This window comes from Trachurus trachurus, assembly GCF_905171665.1.
Source record: "Trachurus trachurus genome assembly, chromosome: 12".
Classification (NCBI taxonomy): domain Eukaryota; kingdom Metazoa; phylum Chordata; class Actinopteri; order Carangiformes; family Carangidae; genus Trachurus; species Trachurus trachurus.
Window position 1 is genome coordinate 14,486,270 of NC_139908.1, and position 18,198 is coordinate 14,504,467.

Here is an 18,198-nt window from a genome sequence, read left to right on the forward strand (position 1 = left end):
GGGACAAACTTGAGGGAGGCGCGCGCCGAGGCGGGTGGAAAAAGTCAAACAACACATTGACAGAGGTAGAGAGAGAGGGGCTGGTCTTTTAGACTCCACCGCTTGGTTTGGATTTATTTATGTTGGAAAATTAAACCGGTCTCCTGTTTATTATGTATTTCCTTACTTTAATACGAGCACAAATTCCGGTATTTGTAATTTGTTTGCACAGAGAATAGCCTACACCCAAGAAGTAGGCTACATTCACTCAGCATGCCACAGTTTTAAAAAGTTTTTTTTAAATACCTTTTGACACTTGGAATGGCGATTTTTACATCATTTGATATTTCTTTTACTGTCCAATACAAAAAAAACTTGTTTTTTCGTCTTCTTTCTATAGTTTGATATAGCTTTACTGGTTGTGATCGTTAATATAATACATGGTTGTGATAGGTGAAATCTGTTAGCCTTGGATAATGCCATAACGTTACTGTAGGCTACTACTAGCTTCTCCCTTTATTCGGTCGTACTAAGCTAATATAAGATAAGATAAGCTAACTTACTGGTTGCTAGTATAGTATAGACATAATGACAAAATGATCTTCTGGTGTAAAATTTTATATAAAAGAGTGTGTGGTTCCCGAAATGTGAAACTATCCCTTTAACATGAACTCAGTGAACTCCCAGTGTAATGCAATCCAGTCCAACAGACAAGTCATGTAACCCCCCCTATAATGAAAAATACTCCATTACAAGTATCCTCATGCACATTATGGGAACGCTATTCCTTTTTTTGAAATGTAGAAGAGTAGGACTATAAAGTATAGCCAAAAAAAAAGGACATACAAGCACTTAAAATCTGAGTTCAGTTTCATAACATAACATCCCTGCTTATAAACATCTATTTTTGGAGGAGTTTACTGTATTATATTTTTGAGGCTGCAGTCAGTGGACATATGAGGATGCAGGATAACCAGAGGTGTCAATTATAATATATCACAATTTTGTATATGGATTCATTTTGGATTCATAAACATTCATAGTGCAACATTTCCTATGGGTAAACTTTCAGGTTTTTGGACTAACCCTGAGCAACCACACTGAAGCAATTAACTTCTTTATGTAACTTGTTACTGAAAAATGTATCAAGTTAATTAATGTCAATTGATTAATAAATAAATAAATAATTGATTTAAATTCTTGTAGTAACGTCATAATGTTCAACTGGAGCCTGTGCTGCTGCTTTGTCGCCATCATGTGGACAGTAAGTCACTGCACACTGTCTTCTCACCTGGCACCATGCCTCTCAAAGTCTTGCTTAATCTTTTTTTTCTTCTTCTATCACATGTTAATTAGGTCCTGAGTGCAGTGGAGGGTGCAAACGGCCTTTTGAAACCTTGCCATTCCTTTTATTATTAACCAAATGGTTGGCCTTTTTTTTTTTTTTTTTTTACCATAGTCAAAAACTCTGAAACTTTCCACACATCAAGCCTGTTGAAAATTAACATAATATATGGGTCTCCTACATGGCTGTGGCAAAATGGCTCAATAGTGCCCCTTTGGAAGCTGTTACACCCCAGGCCTATATGTAAATAAATAAATAAAATAAGTAGGCATTTCTCATTTTAAGACCCCCCTGCCCCCACATCCACCTCACCATCAGTCAGAGGACCACAGTGGAAATAAGTCCTGGACTTTTCTGTGTTATCCTCGTCAGTTTTTTTGTATTTCTTTTCTACTGACAAATAAATCAAATCAAATCAAACCATCGCAGTTGGTAGCTTTAGTTAGTTACAGTCTATGGTTTGAAATTAATCTAGGTACCTATTGGACACCAACAAACAACGGTTGGGTACAGGATATTCTATGCTTAATACCAAATTTACAAGCAATATCAAAAGATGTTAGAGTATTTGTATAGTTCAAGTAGAAGTAGCACCACTAAGAAATAATCCATAATGAGAAACCATGTGAGGTGTAGGGCCTACAACATAACAAGCAAGGATCTGAGCAACACTATTAAATAAAATAGAAAGACTTCACTGTAAGTTTTATAAACCCCCCCCCCCATTGAATGATTTTTGTGCTGAACTGGGGTAGTATGATCAATAATAAATATTCATATCATAAACTATTTAACATTTGAATTAAAAATATTTATTAAATAAATTATGTGTGATATAAATGTAAAAGGAAACTCAGGTAAAGTCAAAAAATAAATACCGGTAGGCCTAAATAGTAGCCTACAGTGTTGGGAGTGCACTGCACACACTTCAACACATAAACAAAGTAAATACTGAACAAACTACTTTTTTTTTTTTTTTTTAACAGTAACAACCTTTTAGCATGAGTTGCAACGTGGTGACAATAAAAGTTCAGTAATAAGAAACCCTAAATCTTTAGAGTCTTTGTTCAAAGTTTTTCTCTGTCCTTGGTACTTTTCCATTAGACGCCCCCTGTAAACACACATAGCCTTTAGCCTAGCGGCGGCTAACACAACATCAGCTATTTGTTTTTCAGGCTCGGCTTCGACTTGGCTAAAGGCAACAAACGGCAAGGAGTCTTAATTTGTCTCGACATTAAATAAACATAAAGCATAAACATCATGATCATATTTTAGTGTCGGTACTCGATATATGAACCAGCGTTTATTGCTATTTAATCTGGTCACAGGTCAGGGCCAGTCAATTTCCATGGGTGAAATTACGATCATGATCTTTAGCACCTTTAGCTTTCCTGGTTAGCGTTAGCTTGTTAGCATTAGTGGTCAAAGTACGTGTTAGTTCATTTAGGGCGTAACTGTAATAATGTGTTCCGCTTTCAAAATAAAAGTCTCTATTCTATTCTATTCTATTCTACTTTAACCCTAACCCCAACTCTTCTAATTTGGAGAATATGGATCATTTTGACTTGTCAATAATTTAAATGGGAACGTTAAAATTATAAACATACGACATTATGTTCTTTGACATACCTATGTTCAATCAGGAATTAGTTATGCGTTCGATTACTGGTATGTTTTGTTCATAAAATAAAGCACTGGTTGTTGTTAATGCTGTCCTGTCCACCTTAAAATAAATGCTGCAAATAAATAGATGGGCCCAACTCTGGAACAGCTTTGTTGTATGCTTTAACAAATATTATCCATTGTCAATGCATATTGGATTTTTTATATCACAAGATGTGAGACAATTTAAATGTTTAAATATCTTGCAAACTGAGAATCGTGGTGGGGTTGGGGCTTGAGTGGGTGGCAGTGTGCGAATGGGTGGTGGATGTCGAAACCTTATGGAGTTGTTTGTGTATGTGCAGCTGTGCTGTGTAGTACTGTATTGTAAATCCACCTAAAAAGAATTGATCACAAAAACATATCCTGCATGCTCCTGCTAATGGGGAGAGTGAGAGACATAAAACAAGATATATATCTTCATGTTGAATTAACAAAATATTGTCAAAATTCTACTAATTGGTGATTTATGACACTGCAGTGAAGTTAGTTTGAAGTTGGATATTTGACAGACATTCGCTCACTCACTCGCTTCTCAATATATTAAAAATCCATAGAAAATATTAGATGTGTTCAAATGCAATAAAAACAGGTGTGTCTCATAGAGGAGGCTTAGCTCTACCATCCTGTGTCGATTTTGAGCCAACAGGTCACATGACATAGGAGTTATTGAGCTATAATGCTCATATTTACAGTATAAAATACATTAAAAATTCATATAAAATATTAAATGTGTTTAAATACAATAAAAACAGGTGTGTCTCATAGAGGAGGCTTAGCCCTACCATCCTGTGTTGATTCTGAGTCAACAGGTCACATGACCTAGGAGTTATTGAGCTATAATGCTCATATTTACTGTATAAAATATATAAAATATTCATATAAAATATTAAATGTGTTTAAATACAATAAAAACAGGTGTGTCTCATAGAGGAGGCTTAGCCCTACCATCCTGTGTTGATTTTGAGCCAACAGGTCACATGACCTGGGAGTTATTGAGCTATAATGCTCATATTTACAGTATAAAATACATTAAAAATTCATATAAAATATTAAATGTGTTTAAATACAATAAAAACAGGTGTGTGTCATAGAGTAGGCTTAGCTCTACCATCCTGTGTTGATTTTGAGCCAACAGGTCACATGACCTGGGAGTTATTGAGCTATTAATGCTCATATTTACTGTATAAAATATATAAAATATTCATAAAAAATAGTAAATGTGTTTAAATGCAATAAAAACAGGTGTGTGTCATAGAGGAGGCTTAGCTCTACCACCCTGTGCTGATTTTGAGCCAACAGGTCACATGGCCTGAGAGTTATTGAGCTCTAATGCTCATATTTACAGTATAAAATACATTAAAAATGCATATAAAATATTAAATGTGTTTAAATACAATAAAAACAGGTGTGTCTCATAGAGGAGGCTTAGCCCTACCATCCTATGTTGATTTTGAGCCAACAGGTCCCATGACCTAGGAGTTATTGAGCTATAATGCTCATATTTACAGTATAAAATAAATCAAAAATCCATATAAAATAGTATATGTGTTTAAATGCAATAAAAACGGGTGTGTCTCATAGAGGAGGCTTAGCTCTACCATCCTGTGTTGATTTTGAGCCAACAGGTCCCATGACCTAGGAGTTATTGAGCTATAATGCTCATATTTACAGTATAAAATAAATCATAAATCCATATAAAATATTACATTCGTTTAAATGCAATAAAAACAGGTGTGTCTCATAGAGGAGGCTTAGCCCTACCATCCTATGTTGATTTTGAGCCAACAGGTCCCATGACCTAGGAGTTATTGAGCTATAATGCTCATATTTACAGTATAAAATAAATCAAAAATCCATATAAAATAGTATATGTGTTTAAATGCAATAAAAACGGGTGTGTCTCATAGAGGAGGCTTAGCTCTACCATCCTGTGTTGATTTTGAGCCAACAGGTCCCATGACCTAGGAGTTATTGAGCTATAATGCTCATATTTACAGTATAAAATAAATCATAAATCCATATAAAATATTACATTCGTTTAAATGCAATAAAAACAGGTGTGTTTCATAGAGGAGGCTTAGCCCTACCATCCTGTGTTGATTTTGAGCCAACAGGTTACATGACCTGAGAGTTATTGAGCTCTAATGCTCATATTTACAGTATAAAATACATTAAAAATTCATATAAAATATTAAATGTGTTTAAATACAATAAAAACAGGTGTGTCTCATAGAGGAGGCTTAGCCCTACCATCCTGTGTTGATTCTGAGTCAACAGGTCACATGACCTAGGAGTTATTGAGCTATAATGCTCATATTTACTGTATAAAATATATAAAATATTCATATAAAATATTAAATGTGTTTAAATACAATAAAAACAGGTGTGTCTCATAGAGGAGGCTTAGCCCTACCATCCTGTGTTGATTTTGAGCCAACAGGTCACATGACCTGGGAGTTATTGAGCTATAATGCTCATATTTACAGTATAAAATACATTAAAAATTCATATAAAATATTAAATGTGTTTAAATACAATAAAAACAGGTGTGTGTCATAGAGTAGGCTTAGCTCTACCATCCTGTGTTGATTTTGAGCCAACAGGTCACATGACCTGGGAGTTATTGAGCTATTAATGCTCATATTTACTGTATAAAATATATAAAATATTCATAAAAAATAGTAAATGTGTTTAAATGCAATAAAAACAGGTGTGTGTCATAGAGGAGGCTTAGCTCTACCACCCTGTGCTGATTTTGAGCCAACAGGTCACATGGCCTGAGAGTTATTGAGCTCTAATGCTCATATTTACAGTATAAAATACATTAAAAATGCATATAAAATATTAAATGTGTTTAAATACAATAAAAACAGGTGTGTCTCATAGAGGAGGCTTAGCCCTACCATCCTATGTTGATTTTGAGCCAACAGGTCCCATGACCTAGGAGTTATTGAGCTATAATGCTCATATTTACAGTATAAAATAAATCAAAAATCCATATAAAATAGTATATGTGTTTAAATGCAATAAAAACGGGTGTGTCTCATAGAGGAGGCTTAGCTCTACCATCCTGTGTTGATTTTGAGCCAACAGGTCCCATGACCTAGGAGTTATTGAGCTATAATGCTCATATTTACAGTATAAAATAAATCATGAATCCATATAAAATATTACATTCGTTTAAATGCAATAAAAACAGGTGTGTCTCATAGAGGAGGCTTAGCCCTACCATCCTATGTTGATTTTGAGCCAACAGGTCCCATGACCTAGGAGTTATTGAGCTATAATGCTCATATTTACAGTATAAAATAAATCAAAAATCCATATAAAATATTACATTTGTTTAAATGCAATAAAAACAGGTGTGTGTCATAGAGGAGGCTTAGCCCTACCATCCTGTGTTGATTTTGAGCCAACAGGTCACATGACCTAGGAGTTATTGAGCTATAATGCTCATATTTACAGTATAAAATACATTAAAAATTCATATAAAATATTAAATGTGTTTAAATACAATAAAAACAGGTGTGTGTCATAGAAGAGGCTTAGCTCTACCATCCTGTGTTGATTTTGAGCCAACAGGTCACATGACCTGGGAGTTATTGAGCTATTAATGCTCATATTTACTGTATAAAATATATAAAATATTCATAAAAAATAGTAAATGTGTTTAAATGCAATAAAAACAGGTGTGTGTCATAGAGGAGGCTTAGCTCTACCACCCTGTGTTGATTTTGAGCCAACAGGTCACATGACCTGGGAGTTATTGAGCTATAATGCTCATATTTACAGTATAAAATACATTAAAAATTCATATAAAATATTAAATGTGTTTAAATACAATAAAAACAGGTGTGTGTCATAGAGGAGGCTTAGCTCTACCACCCTGTGCTGATTTTGAGCCAACAGGTCACATGACTTGGGAGTTATTGAGCTATTAATGCTCATATTTACTGTATAAAATATATAAAATATTCATATAAAATAGTAAATGTGTTTAAATGCAATAAAAAAGGTGTGTGTCATAGAGGAGGCTCACATCTTCCATTCTGTGTTGATTTTGAGCCAACAGGTCACATTAATTTTTTATATATTTTATACAGTAAATATGGGTGTTAGAGCTCAATAACTCCCAGGTCATGTGACCTGTTGGCTCAAAATCAACACAGAACAGAAGATCTAAGTCTCCTCTATGACACACACCCGTTTTTATTGCATTTAAACACATTTACTATTTTATATGAATTTTTAATATATTTTATACAGTAGGCTAAATATGAGCATTAGAGCTCAATAACTCCCAGGTCATGTGACCTGTTGGCTCAAAATCAACACAGGGTGCAGAGCTAAGCCTCCTCTATGACACACACCTGTTTTTATTGCATTTAAACGAATGTAATATTTTATATGGATTTTTGATTTATTTTATACTGTAAATATGAGTATTGGAGCTCAATAACTCCCAGGTCATGGGACCTGTTGGCTCAAAATCAACACAGGATGGTAGAGCTAAGCCTCCTCTATGAGACCCACCTGTTTTTTATTGCATTTAAACACATTTACTATTTTATATGGATTTTTGATTTATTTTATACTGTAAATATGAGCATTATAGCTCAATAACTCCTAGGTCATGTGACCTGTTGGCTCAAAATCAACATAGGATGGTAGGGCTAAGCCTCCTCTATGAGACACACCTGTTTTTATTGCATTTAAACGAATGTAATATTTTATATGGATTTTTGATTTATTTTATACTGTAAATATGAGCATTATAGCTCAATAACTCCTAGGTCATGTGACCTGTTGGCTCAAAATCAACACAGGATGGTAGGGCTAAGCCTCCTCTATGAGACCCACCTGTTTTTTATTGCATTTAAACACATTTACTATTTTATATGGATTTTTGATTTATTTTATACTGTAAATATGAGCATTATAGCTCAATAACTCCTAGGTCATGTGACCTGTTGGCTCAAAATCAACACAGGATGGTAGGGCTAAGCCTCCTCTATGAGACACACCTGTTTTTATTGCATTTAAACACATTTACTATTTTTTATGAATATTTTATATATTTTATACAGTAAATATGAGCATTAATAGCTCAATAACTCCCAGGTCATGTGACCTGTTGGCTCAAAATCAACACAGGATGGTAGGGCTAAGCCTCCTCTATGAGACCCACCTGTTTTTTATTGCATTTAAACACATTTACTATTTTATATGGATTTTTGATTTATTTTATACTGTAAATATGAGCATTATAGCTCAATAACTCCTAGGTCATGTGACCTGTTGGCTCAAAATCAACACAGGATGGTAGGGCTAAGCCTCCTCTATGAGACACACCTGTTTTTATTGCATTTAAACACATTTACTATTTTTTATGAATATTTTATATATTTTATACAGTAAATATGAGCATTAATAGCTCAATAACTCCCAGGTCATGTGACCTGTTGGCTCAAAATCAACACAGGATGGTAGAGCTAAGCCTCCTCTATGAGACCCACCTGTTTTTTATTGCATTTAAACGAATGTAATATTTTATATGAATTCTTTATGTATTTTATACTGTAAATATGAGCATTATAGCTCAATAACTCCTAGGTCATGTGACCTGTTGGCTCAAAATCAACACAGGATGGTAGAGCTAAGCCTCCTCTATGAGACCCACCTGTTTTTTGTTGCATTTAAACGAATGTAATATTTTATATGAATTCTTTATGTATTTTATACTGTAAATATGAGCATTATAGCTCAATAACTCCTAGGTCATGTGACCTGTTGGCTCAAAATCAACACAGGATGGTAGGGCTAAGCCTCCTCTATGGGACACACCTGTTTTTATTGTATTTAAACACATTTAATATTTTATATGAATTTTTAATGTATTTTATACTGTAAATATGAGCATTAGAGCTCAATAACTCTCAGGTCATGTGACCTGTTGGCTCAAAATCAACACAGGATGGTAGGGTTAAGCCTCCTCTATGAGACACACCTGTTTTTATTGTATTTAAACGAATGTAATATTTTATATGAATTTTTAATGTATTTTATACTGTAAATATGAGCATTAGAGCTCAATAACTCTCAGGTCATGTGACCTGTTGGCTCAAAATCAGCACAGGGTGGTAGAGCTAAGCCTCCTCTATGAGACACACCTGTTTTTATTGCATTTAAACACATTTACTATTTTTTATGAATATTTTATATATTTTATACAGTAAATATGAGCATTATAGCTCAATAACTCCCAGGTCATGTGACCTGTTGACTCAGAATCAACACAGGATGGTAGAGCTAAGCCTCCTCTATGAGACACACCTGTTTTTATTGCATTTAAACGAATGTAATATTTTATATGAATTCTTTATGTATTTTATACTGTAAATATGAGCATTATAGCTCAATAACTCCTAGGTCATGTGACCTGTTGGCTCAAAATCAACGCAGGATGGTAGGGCTAAGCCTCCTCTATGAGACACACCTGTTTTTATTGTATTTAAACACATTTAATATTTTATATGAATTTTTAATGTATTTTATACTGTAAATATGAGCATTAGAGCTCAATAACTCTCAGGTCATGTGACCTGTTGGCTCAAAATCAACACAGGATGGTAGGGTTAAGCCTCCTCTATGAGACACACCTGTTTTTATTGTATTTAAACACATTTAATATTTTATATGAATTTTTAATGTATTTTATACTATGAGCATTATAGCTCAATAACTCCTAGGTCATGTGACCTGTTGGCTCAAAATCAACACAGGATGGTAGGGCTAAGCCTCCTCTATGAGACACACCTGTTTTTATTGTATTTAAACGAATGTAATATTTTATATGAATTTTTAATGTATTTTATACTGTAAATATGAGCATTAGAGCTCAATAACTCTCAGGTCATGTGACCTGTTGGCTCAAAATCAACACAGGATGGTAGAGCTAAGCCTCCTCTATGAGACACACCTGTTTTTATTGTATTTAAACACATTTAATATTTTATATGAATTTTTAATGTATTTTATACTGTAAATATGAGCATTAGAGCTCAATAACTCTCAAGTCATGTGACCTGTTGGCTCAAAATCAACACAGGATGGTAGAGCTAAGCCTCCTCTATGAGACACACCTGTTTTTATTGTATTTAAACACATTTAATATTTTATATGAATTTTTAATGTATTTTATACTGTAAATATGAGCATTATAGCTCAATAACTCTCAGGTCATGTGACCTGTTGGCTCAAAATCAGCACAGGGTGGTAGAGCTAAGCCTCCTCTATGACACACACCTGTTTTTATTGCATTTAAACACATTTACTATTTTTTATGAATATTTTATATATTTTATACAGTAAATATGAGCATTAATAGCTCAATAACTCCCAGGTCATGTGACCTGTTGGCTCAAAATCAACACAGGATGGTAGGGCTAAGCCTCCTCTATGAGACACACCTGTTTTTATTGTATTTAAACACATTTAATATTTTATATGAATATTTTATATATTTTATACAGTAAATATGAGCATTATAGCTCAATAACTCCTAGGTCATGTGACCTGTTGACTCAGAATCAACACAGGATGGTAGAGCTAAGCCTCCTCTATGAGACACACCTGTTTTTATTGCATTTGAACACATCTAATATTTTCTATGGATTTTTAATATATTGAGAAGCGAGTGAGTGAGCGAATGTCTGTCAAATATCCAACTTCAAACTAACTTCACTGCAGTATTTATGACTCAGTTCCCCCCTTTATTTTTTTCTTCTTTTTCGTTTTTAGAAATTAAATGTTGCCTCATTCTGTTCTGTCTATTATCAAAGGATGGTTGCATTATCTAATGCTAAGCGATATCACTTCAGCCATAGATTTTGAAGATGAAAACATGAAAACCCAATGAACATTTTCATGTTATCAATGTAATGTGGCATGTTTTCAAAACTGCCTGACTTTTATTTTTTAAAGCAAACCGGAAGCGTGTGGCAGTCAGTATGGGTAACTTAACTCCCTTCTTTTCTACCAGCCGCAGCTCCCGGACCGATCACTTCCTAGCAGAGCAGAGCCGAGAGCAGTCAGCCCGTCGAGTCTCTACCCGAGGCCGGATGGTAAAATCCAACCTCCAGCGGATCCTAAACAGTCATTGCTTTGCTCGCGAGAAAGAAGGAAAACCACAGTCTTTTACAACCATGGCGGATTTAAGTAACCCAATCTGTGACATGATCGGAAAGTAAGTAAACGATAATAAAAAAAAACATCACCTGGCTAACTGCTAACTGTGATGTGGGGGATGGGTGGCTAAGCTAACGCAGCTAGTAGCCACGGAAAAGCGGAAGTAAAAATACGTTTAAATGTAACGTTATTTCCTACGAAATGCGTCGAATCACCGAAGGTCCAGCGATACACTTTGAAATAAGCAAAAGTATAACAATATTTCATGAACTGTCATGTGAGAAGTACGGACAATCCGCTGTTTATATCAAAGAGGTTCCGGGAATAGCGTGAAATTAGCCAACATTAGCTGCGAATGTCGTCGAACTTACGCGACTGAAGCTAACTGCGCTATTTAACACCGACGCGTCAATTTAGATAACATCAACTCACTTTGTGAAGAGGTGTTACGACATATTAACTTGAATTTGCTACGACAAAGATAAAAAAACAAAACAAAAAAACATAAATTGACAGGAAATTGAGAAGGATTAGCTATTTTCTACCCAGTCGCGTCTGAGTCCTTTTAAAATCAACGGGCTTAGGTCGGTTTGTGACTCCAGGGATGTCGGAATAAATAACCCCGAGCTAAAGAAAAAAACACACACATCTGGCAGTGAGGTCGACAGGTGAACACGTTTCTGGCCACGTTAGTCTCGTGAGCTCATAACCGAGTCAGATTGATTATTACGCAACTGACTTGTCAACGCAGTAAGTTTAGGCCTCACGACCGACGACGTTTCAACTGTACGTAGCGATGCTGAGGTATTTACAGACAGATGACTGTAAATACATCCGAGTTTGTCGACGACATTGTAATGTTTGTAATAATAGTGTAACATTTTTAAACAATTTTTTTATTTTCATATTCACGTTTCAAGCTAATATTCGGTTGTAGAAACTAAGAATCGAGTATAGGCCCGAATAAGACATTTAAAGGGTTAACCAGGTTGTGGTGTACAGACCGAGAGATTATTTATCATCCAGCTACAACGCATCCAGGAAGTACTCAGACCTCTTCCCCATTTTATACATACCAAAAATAATTTAAATTCATTATAATTATTAACATCCCCATTAATCCAAATATATTAAAATGACACATTGACCCTTTGCTGTTACACTTGAAATTAATCATAGGTGCCTTTAATTTTTCTTGGTCACCTTTGAAATATTTTAATCTTTGGTGAATCCACCTTTGGTAAATACTGTTGATTGAATATAATCTGGGTTTATCTGTCTATGTAAGGTCTCACTTAATAACACCAAGGTCATGAGTCAGAGGCAAGATCGTGTCAAGAGATGCAGACAAAGGGAAAACTGTTAAACTGCTGTATTGAAGGTCTCAGAAAATACACTGGCCTCTTCTTTAATCATAGAAGTTTGCAAGAACAAAGACTCTTTCTAAATGTGGCCATGGTAAGATAGGGTATTAAGAACCTGATTGTCACTCTGGCTGAGCTCCAGAGATCCTGTATTGAGTTGTACATTAATCAAAAATTAAATGTTTTCTTTTGCCACATAAAGTAGAACCCCCCCCCCCCCCCCCCCATTTTAATTGGATGAACAAACAGCCCTTTCAGTATTTTAGTTAATTCTTTTTCTGATTGCAAATATCCAGTGAGTCGTCGAAGGCATTGTGTAGTTATTTTTCATCGACAGATAAATTGAGAATGAAAATAAATCAGAATTTGAACATCACAATTGTTTGATTGAGATGGAAATAAGCCAGTTGCAGCTGATTGTTTCCTGATGATGTTCACCATCAGCCAACAAACAAGCCTGTTTGCACTACATGTTTATTCATGTTTAATCCCTTCGAACCCTTTTTTGTAAATATATAAATACATGTCAGAAAATACCTCTGTTGTCATGGATAAAGTTAATCTCGTCAGATAAATATTTTTTTCAAGAGACCGACTCTGAAGACATCCCGAAGCACACAGACTGTTTGAACGAACTACACTGAAACTTAAGTTTAAGAATTGGAGTCTGGGTTTGTGCTTTAACAGCAAATATTTTGGGTCGGTTGCCTCCCACCGCATCCTGTTGCATCGGTGTACCACTCTCTTAAAAGTACTGTTAACAACATTGTATACACAGCACCATTGTTTTGGGGAGGGGGTATAAACTGTAAGCGGTCTGAATGAGCATCCAGACCTGCTGTTATAACACATGTTGTGGATTGAGCACTTAAATGTTAGTAGCTGTAATGTTTTTTATTTTATTTATTTTTTAGTTAACTGCTTGGAAAAAGTTATTTCAGTGAGCAGAATCGAACAATGTTAAATTTAATTGCTAATAAAAACCAAACGGAACATATTAGACATTTTGTTTCCATGACCACGCACTTTACTATCAAACAGAATATTAATTTGGCACTTTTTTTTTCTGAGCAACTCACAAAAAGCACTTTCAAACTTAGCAGGAACAAGTATGGGATGTCATCATAAATGAGAAGTGCAACCACAAGAGCGTATCGTTCTACGGCATAAGTGCCTCGGTTTTTGCTTTTATTAAAATAAGACATGAGTAAGTGGTTTCTTATAAATTTCCCTAAAGCTCAAAGATTGAGTCTAAAGAATGCGTTCACTGTGTGATGCCAGAAGAGTTTGTCCTTTCATATGTTTATGTTGTTTATGTGAGCATCTTCCGTGATTTAATGTTTAACATAATTAAGAAATATGAGACTATAGTTTCTTATCGGTGGCACATCATGTTTTAGCGACTGCACAGGGCGTACGAGCTTGCACCATGTCAAACCCGCGCAGTTCTTTTAGGCACAGTGAAGCTGGCTGAAGTTCAAAGTCCCATGACGTTTATTTGAGGTTGTAGTAATATAAAATAACATGAAAAGACTATAAATATGCGTCATCTTCTATACGTAGTCATTTATGGTACACGTTTAATGATAGAAAGTGTTCCTCTATGTGTTCTGACTCTGTCTTCTCTCTCTCTGCCCCTCCCCCCTCCAGCCTGTCCCTGCACTGTAGTAGTACCCGCGGCCCGGGGCCTCTGTGGTGCTCCTGATGCCCCTCTCCCACCCCTGAAGATCCCAGGTGGGCGAGGGAATGGCACACGGGATCACACTCCTTCAGCTCGGCCGGTCTACTCAGTAAGTCTAGAAACACACAAACACACACACACAAGTGTAGGAGCTTCCCGTGTAGGAGCTTCCCGTGTTTCACTGCAAACATTTCCTGTCACGTGACGATATGTTTATTTACGCAGCCTAGAGAGGCACACCCAGCTCCTATTTGATTCAGTCACTAAACACACCCCGGTTTCTTGTCTCACATCAGATTTCAGTTTATCTCTCCGCTCATTTGCTTTTCTGAACCACAGTTGCATGGTCATGGTGTGTGCGTGTTATTGTTTTGCACACATTTCCATCCCATTTGAATTCTTACAGATACCAAAGAGTAACGCACTCTTTACACGATATGGATATATTTCCATAATCCACTGCTGTTTTCTGACGCGTTGTTTACCGTTTTATTTTTCCAGGACCGAAAGTTGACTGTAACGGAGGAGCCAGCAGGGAATGGTCGCCCTGGGATACTCCACTTCCAAAGTCGTCCCACTGTTACCAAGGCAATACAGTGGGATGCTGTCCTAAGCAGCAGCGCGCTCTATGTGGAGATACCTCTTGACCCTCTTCCCGAAGGCAGCAAGGAGAGGTGAGGACGGGAGAAAGCTCCACTCGAGTCGAGCTTTAGGTGTTTGCAATGGAAAAGCGAGCAGTCAGCTGTGACCTCCAGGCCTCGATTCCCCTCGTTATCTCAGCGTTTGGCTTGTTGTAGCCCAAAGAAGTGAAAAAAAAATCTGTAAAATCACACATAATTGTGGATAAACAAGTGATTTGGTCAGATTCAGTCATTGTTCTTGTGTTTTTTTTTGTGCCTGCATGATAAAATGTTCCATTTTCTAACCTAATCTGTTGTGTTTTCTCTCCAGTCTTGCGGCTCTCCTGGAGTATGCTGAAGAACATCTGAAAGTCGTTAGCGTGTTTGTCTGCTTTTACAAGAACAGAGATGATCGTGGTATGTTGCAAACAGCCCCGTTCTCCCAGCACACAACACCCACACAACTCGTATAATTATTTCTTACATCTCTATTTTGACTGACAGTTGTTTGTTTTGTCTCTCCTCCCTTTCCTCCTCCAGCTAAACTCGTGCGTACGTTCAGTTTCCTGGGCTTTGAGATTGTGAAACCGGGCCATGCCCTCGTCCCACCTCGACCCGACGTTTTCTTCATGGCCTACAATTTTGACAGGGACTCCTCGGACGAGGAGTAGCTCTCCGGACAGCCCCTCCACCCCATCCTCGCTTCCCCCCTTTTTCTTCCCATTGTATGTTTTCCCATCCTCTCCCAGCCTTACCCTCATACTCCAGCGTCTGTGTTTAAACCCTCTGCGGTAGCCCTCTCTGTATGCAAGTATTCATTCCCCCTATGCTTTTTGTGTTCAAGGGAATACGTAAGCTGTGCATCTCCTATTTCCACCATCTATCTGTGTGTTTTAATATACTGTTTTCATTCAAGATTAATTGATGTTGTCACCTAAAAAGGAGGGAACCTTTGTTGTTTCAGACTTGTAATCATATTGCAGTCGTCATAGATTTAAGTTAAGTTCTCATATAATTTCGGTTTCTCGTCGAGTCTTTGTTTTGTTTTATTTCCTTTTCTGATAGATTAAGATGGAGGATTCTTCATTTCTTGAATGTACAACAAAAGGTCATCAGGTTTACACTCGGGTACTCCAGCTTTCTTTTGATTGGCTCAATAATAACTTAAAAATTAGTCCCACAATTTTGTTTATCTCTGAATTACGGATACATTTCAACGGGACCAGTTTCATATTTGTAGCACTAATATCCTCTCTAAAGTATTAGGATTTTCTTTGAAAGGTTACTTTTGAGTGACAGCCCCAATAATTGGTACTTCGTTGCTGAATAGTGAATCCATGTAGACTAGAGGTGGGAGTGGCAAAGATGAATGCTGTTGCATGTGTCGGTTTCAAGTTCAAGATCCTATGATGAGTGTATTGGTACAAAGTGAAAGGAAAGTGAATAATCCAAAGTGCTTTTTGCTTCTTTCTGCCATGTGTATCTGACAATATTGTAGTGTTTTGTTTTTGGAGATTGAAAATTATTGCTGTGATTGGATTTTTCTTTATTTTCTTTTTTGTTTGGATTAGCATTCCTTTTCAACTTGTTTTTCATGATAGTTATGAGTTTGTTGTTCACCTGCATAGTGGTACCTGTTGTGCTTCTGTGATAATAAAACAAACAGATAAACAGTCCTGTCTTTGTCCTTACTTAAGCTCATTTGTGCTTTTGTGAATCAAAGCATTAAAGGTTTTTTAAAGGCTATTTTTCCCCCTCTTTTAATTTGAAATCCGTTATATATCCTGGACTGAAATGACTGCTCTGGTTGCGATAGATAATTTTTCTGTGTGAGGTAATAGCATGTCGATCTAGAGCAGACGTTTACTATAAAACCACCTGTGTTTTACCTACATAATGTAATCCAGTACAAGACACTATAAAACATTTAACAGCCCCTTGTGTAATAACAATGCAACTGGTATCCAACATAATGTTCTCTGTGACGAAAATCAGGTCACTTATAAAAGAGCAGCAGGGCAGACATCCAGACGGTGCTGTGTGTCTTCACACCACCAGGAGGCTCCACATGACTCTAAGCCACACGTTGAAAATAAATCTGACTTTCAACTTACATCTGCAGTATGAATCTGTGTGAGATGTGCAATCACACAAACATGCTGCTGAAATGAATTCTAGGAGTCATTTCTTATATGGTTTCAGTTGTTTTCAGGCAAATGATGAGCAACAAAGTAGCTACACAAACTGATACAGAGTCCTTATATTGTTTTACAGGTATTAATATTATACTTCTATGAAATTGTATGGCTGACATTTTTATCTATTTTCCCAAGAGTATCACTTTGTGTATGTTTTTTGAAAGGTGATGCTCAATGTATGACTTAATGATTCTAAATAAGATTTGTGACCTCATGTTATTAATTTCCAGTGCGACTCATCTTACCTGAGCATGAGTCATCGTAATCAGGTAAAATAACTCAGCACCTGTGTGGGTGAGCGAGAACAACACCTGGTGCTCGAATGAACGCTAACGATACTGATAATACTCAGATGACATGTGAATAAGGTTTACGATTAATGTCCTCCATGTTCTTTAGTATGGCCAAGACAGAGCACAATGTTTATCTAAAAAAAAATAATGCACTATAAAACCATAAACACTACAGGGCATTTAAGTATACTGTGAGTATGGAATGATCATTTCTTCATCTTAAATACTTGATTGAAACAAAAGCTAACAACTGTGGTGGGTGTACCAAAACAAAAAAGGATTGTGTCATTAAGTTGTCATGTGGCCAAAGGACGTCCACTTCTTTGCTTCTCTGTGACTCTTCCCGTCTCTGTGTCTGTTGCAACTCGCCGATGAAACTCTGTGACACTAAGCTCAGTGGACACTTCCCTCTGAGAACATCCCATATGAAGCCTCAACATGGTCTAGGTATTGTTGATGATAACTGTTAGGTGTCGTCTTGGTCTCATGATGTGAGAATGTGAACAGCATGATGAACAGGACTGTTTCAATACAAACCAGAAAATTTAGTGGTTGATTCATGGATCAGACACTTGTGATTTTTGCAGTTTAGCACCTTGGTAGAGAACAATAACAGCAATGCATGTTATGTTTTAAGTAATGAAACACTGAACAGTTGGACATGTTCATTTAAAAGTTTAGAGAAGGTCAAATTAAGTTCACCTGGAAAGGTTTTAGTGCATTCTGAAATTTCATCTGAAAGACAAATACCCCAAACTTTTTGTGAGTAGTGTAAATCTGCTGTTAATCCTTTATTAAACAGTGATTAGTTGGTTGTGATTGACACAACTGCATTATTATGGAAGCTGTGGAGATTCCCATAAAAT

At 36.2% G+C, this 18,198-nt stretch overlaps 1 protein-coding gene across 1 annotated transcript; it reads left to right on the plus strand.

Annotated features, from left to right (window-relative positions):
* Positions 1-11,030: 11,030 nt before the first annotated feature.
* oaz1b (ornithine decarboxylase antizyme 1b) lies at positions 11,031-16,516 on the plus strand. Its single transcript, XM_083983255.1, is given in 6 exon segments — positions 11,031-11,234; positions 14,191-14,242; positions 14,244-14,330; positions 14,723-14,895; positions 15,173-15,258; positions 15,382-16,516. Coding segments are annotated over 6 exon segments (654 nt in total). The 5' UTR covers positions 11,031-11,109; the 3' UTR covers positions 15,513-16,516.
* Positions 16,517-18,198: the final 1,682 nt, after the last annotated feature.